The sequence below is a fragment of the Sinocyclocheilus grahami genome, unplaced genomic scaffold, assembly GCF_001515645.1.
Source record: "Sinocyclocheilus grahami isolate Dianchi unplaced genomic scaffold, SAMN03320097.WGS_v1.1 scaffold988.1, whole genome shotgun sequence".
Taxonomy (NCBI): Eukaryota; Metazoa; Chordata; class Actinopteri; order Cypriniformes; family Cyprinidae; genus Sinocyclocheilus; species Sinocyclocheilus grahami.
The window spans coordinates 505726-507962 of record NW_015506167.1 but is presented as its reverse complement, the minus strand read 5'-3'; the positions used below and the strand labels follow the sequence as shown (position 1 = coordinate 507962).

Genomic DNA, 2237 nt, shown 5'->3' with positions numbered 1-2237 from the left:
GAGAAGGTGATTTATGAGGACATTTTCAGTGTCCCCGTAATTCAAAAGGCTTATAAATAATTCAGAATGAGTTTTCTTGAAAATCTAAAAATGCAGAAAGTCTCCTGTGAGGGGTAGGGTTGTTGTACACTGTAGAGCAATAGAAAATACGGTTTGTACAGTATAAAAACCATTACACCTATGGAGAGTCCCCATAAACCATAAAAACAAACCTGAGTGTGTGTGAGTGTGTGTGTGAGTGAGTGTGTGTGTGTGTGTGTGTGTGTGTGAGTGAGTGTGTGAGTGTGTGTGTGAGTGAGTGTGTGAGTGTGTGTGTGTGTGTGTGTGTGTGTGCTGCACCTCTCCGGCGCTGTAGCTGCGCAGTCTCTGTAAGTGTTGTCTGTGTGTGAGGTGATTCGGCAGACGTCCGTTCTGAAGGGGAATCCTGGGGTCGATGAAGGTCGTCGCACGACTGTTGTGGTCCACAAAGAACGACTACCACAGCAAAAGATCACACACAAACATGTCATTAATTTGAATGTAAACACTAAAGCAGTTTCACATTATGCTAGTCTACCCGTTATTATTTTCCATAAGTACACAGCTGCTCATCGATGGGGAGCAGTGGTTGTGTGTATGAAGCCGTTCTGAAGCAGTGGTTGTGTGTGTCTGGAGCAGCTCACCTTGCCCTGCAGGTCTGTCTTGATCTCCCAGCCTCTCGGGAGCTCCAGCTGAGTATCGGCGAATTTGTTTAGGAAAGTGACGAAGTCACGGTTGTGCTGATATCGCTCAAAGTTGCGAGCATCTCGCCGTATTTTCAGAATCATGTGCTTCAGGCAGGTGCTGTTAGTAAAAATCCGATACGCACCCTGAGGAGAAAAAAGACAGGTGAGTGAGTGTGTGAGTGAGTGTGTGTAAGAGTTTGTGTGTGTGTGTGTGTAAGAGTTTGTGTGTGTGTGTGACACACAGAGAGACTTCAGTACAATCATGAATATTCAATCAATGCCATGTATTTTTGCGAGTGAGATCTGTGTATGTGACCTGCATTAAATAACTTGAAACAGAATAAAGAGCACAACACAGACACAGAAAAACAACAACAACAAAAAACATTTGTCCCATATTGTGAAGAAGTGTACAGGCACTTGAACACAAACATCCGCTCCCACAGATCCACTCCTGTCTCCGCACGCTTTATCTTTGACTTGTTAATGACTGTTATCTGTCTGCTTTGCTATTGCAGGGCAGCAGGAGTGCTTATGGGATCAATAAAGAAGGAATCTGCAAATAGTTCAATCAATATCACCCTTCAACTAAAGTGCAATCTACTTGATCAGTGTCCGTTCACGAGCGCTGAACTGATCGCAGTAGCATCCTCACAGCACTCCTGTGTCTGCATTCACTGAAGCAAATAAAGCCACTTTCATTCGAGTGAATTCAGTGCACTGGCTACAAATGGTTTGAATCCGCTTACTGCAGGACAAACCACAAGAATGCACATGAAAACTTTTCATTGTGACTTACGTAGTTAGCATGGAGGACAGTGAAGAATTCTGGGTGCGCCACAAACTTCACGGCTGGAGACTGGAGCAGCAGCGTGACGCTCTGATTATTCACAGGAGATGAAGGACCTTCCCTTCGCTGATCTACAAACATTACAGACACAAATAATGTCTTATTTAAAGGAATAGTTCTGCTGAAAATGAAAATTTGCTGAAAATGTATTCAACCCTCAGCAATGGATGCTCTGCAGTGAATGGGTGCCGTCAGAATGTCCTGTGTCTGCATTCACTGAAGCAAATAAAGCCACTTTCATTCGAGTGAATTCAGTGCACTGGCTACAAATGGTTTGAATCCGCTTACTGCAGGACAAACCACAAGAATGCACATGAAAACTTTTCATTGTGACTTACGTAGTTAGCATGGAGGACAGTGAAGAATTCTGGGTGCGCCACAAACTTCACGGCTGGAGACTGGAGCAGCAGCGTGACGCTCTGATTATTCACAGGAGATGAAGGACCTTCCCTTCGCTGATCTACAAACATTACAGACACAAATAATGTCTTATTTAAAGGAATAGTTCAGCTGAAAATGAAAATTTGCTGAAAATGTATTCAACCCCCAGCAATGGATGCTCTGCAGTGAATGGGTGCCGTCAGAACGAGAGTCCAAACAGCTGATAAAAACATCACAATAATCCACAAGTAATCCACAGCACTCCAGTCCATCAGTTAACATCTGGAGAAGACAAAAGCTGA

General features: G+C 43.9%; 1 protein-coding gene across 1 annotated transcript in view; it reads right to left on the bottom strand.

Annotated features, from left to right (window-relative positions):
* Nucleotides 1–2237, bottom strand: part of LOC107565215 (E3 ubiquitin-protein ligase HECW1-like) — a 59680-nt gene that overhangs the window by 12238 nt on the left and 45205 nt on the right. Inside the window, exons 11-14 of the mRNA XM_016250435.1 lie at nucleotides 1889–2014; nucleotides 1504–1625; nucleotides 663–848; nucleotides 340–474 (exon numbers count right to left, since the gene is read on the bottom strand). Of these exons, the coding sequence (XP_016105921.1) occupies nucleotides 340–474; nucleotides 663–848; nucleotides 1504–1625; nucleotides 1889–2014 (569 nt within the window). The remainder of the gene's footprint in view (nucleotides 1–339; nucleotides 475–662; nucleotides 849–1503; nucleotides 1626–1888; nucleotides 2015–2237) is intronic.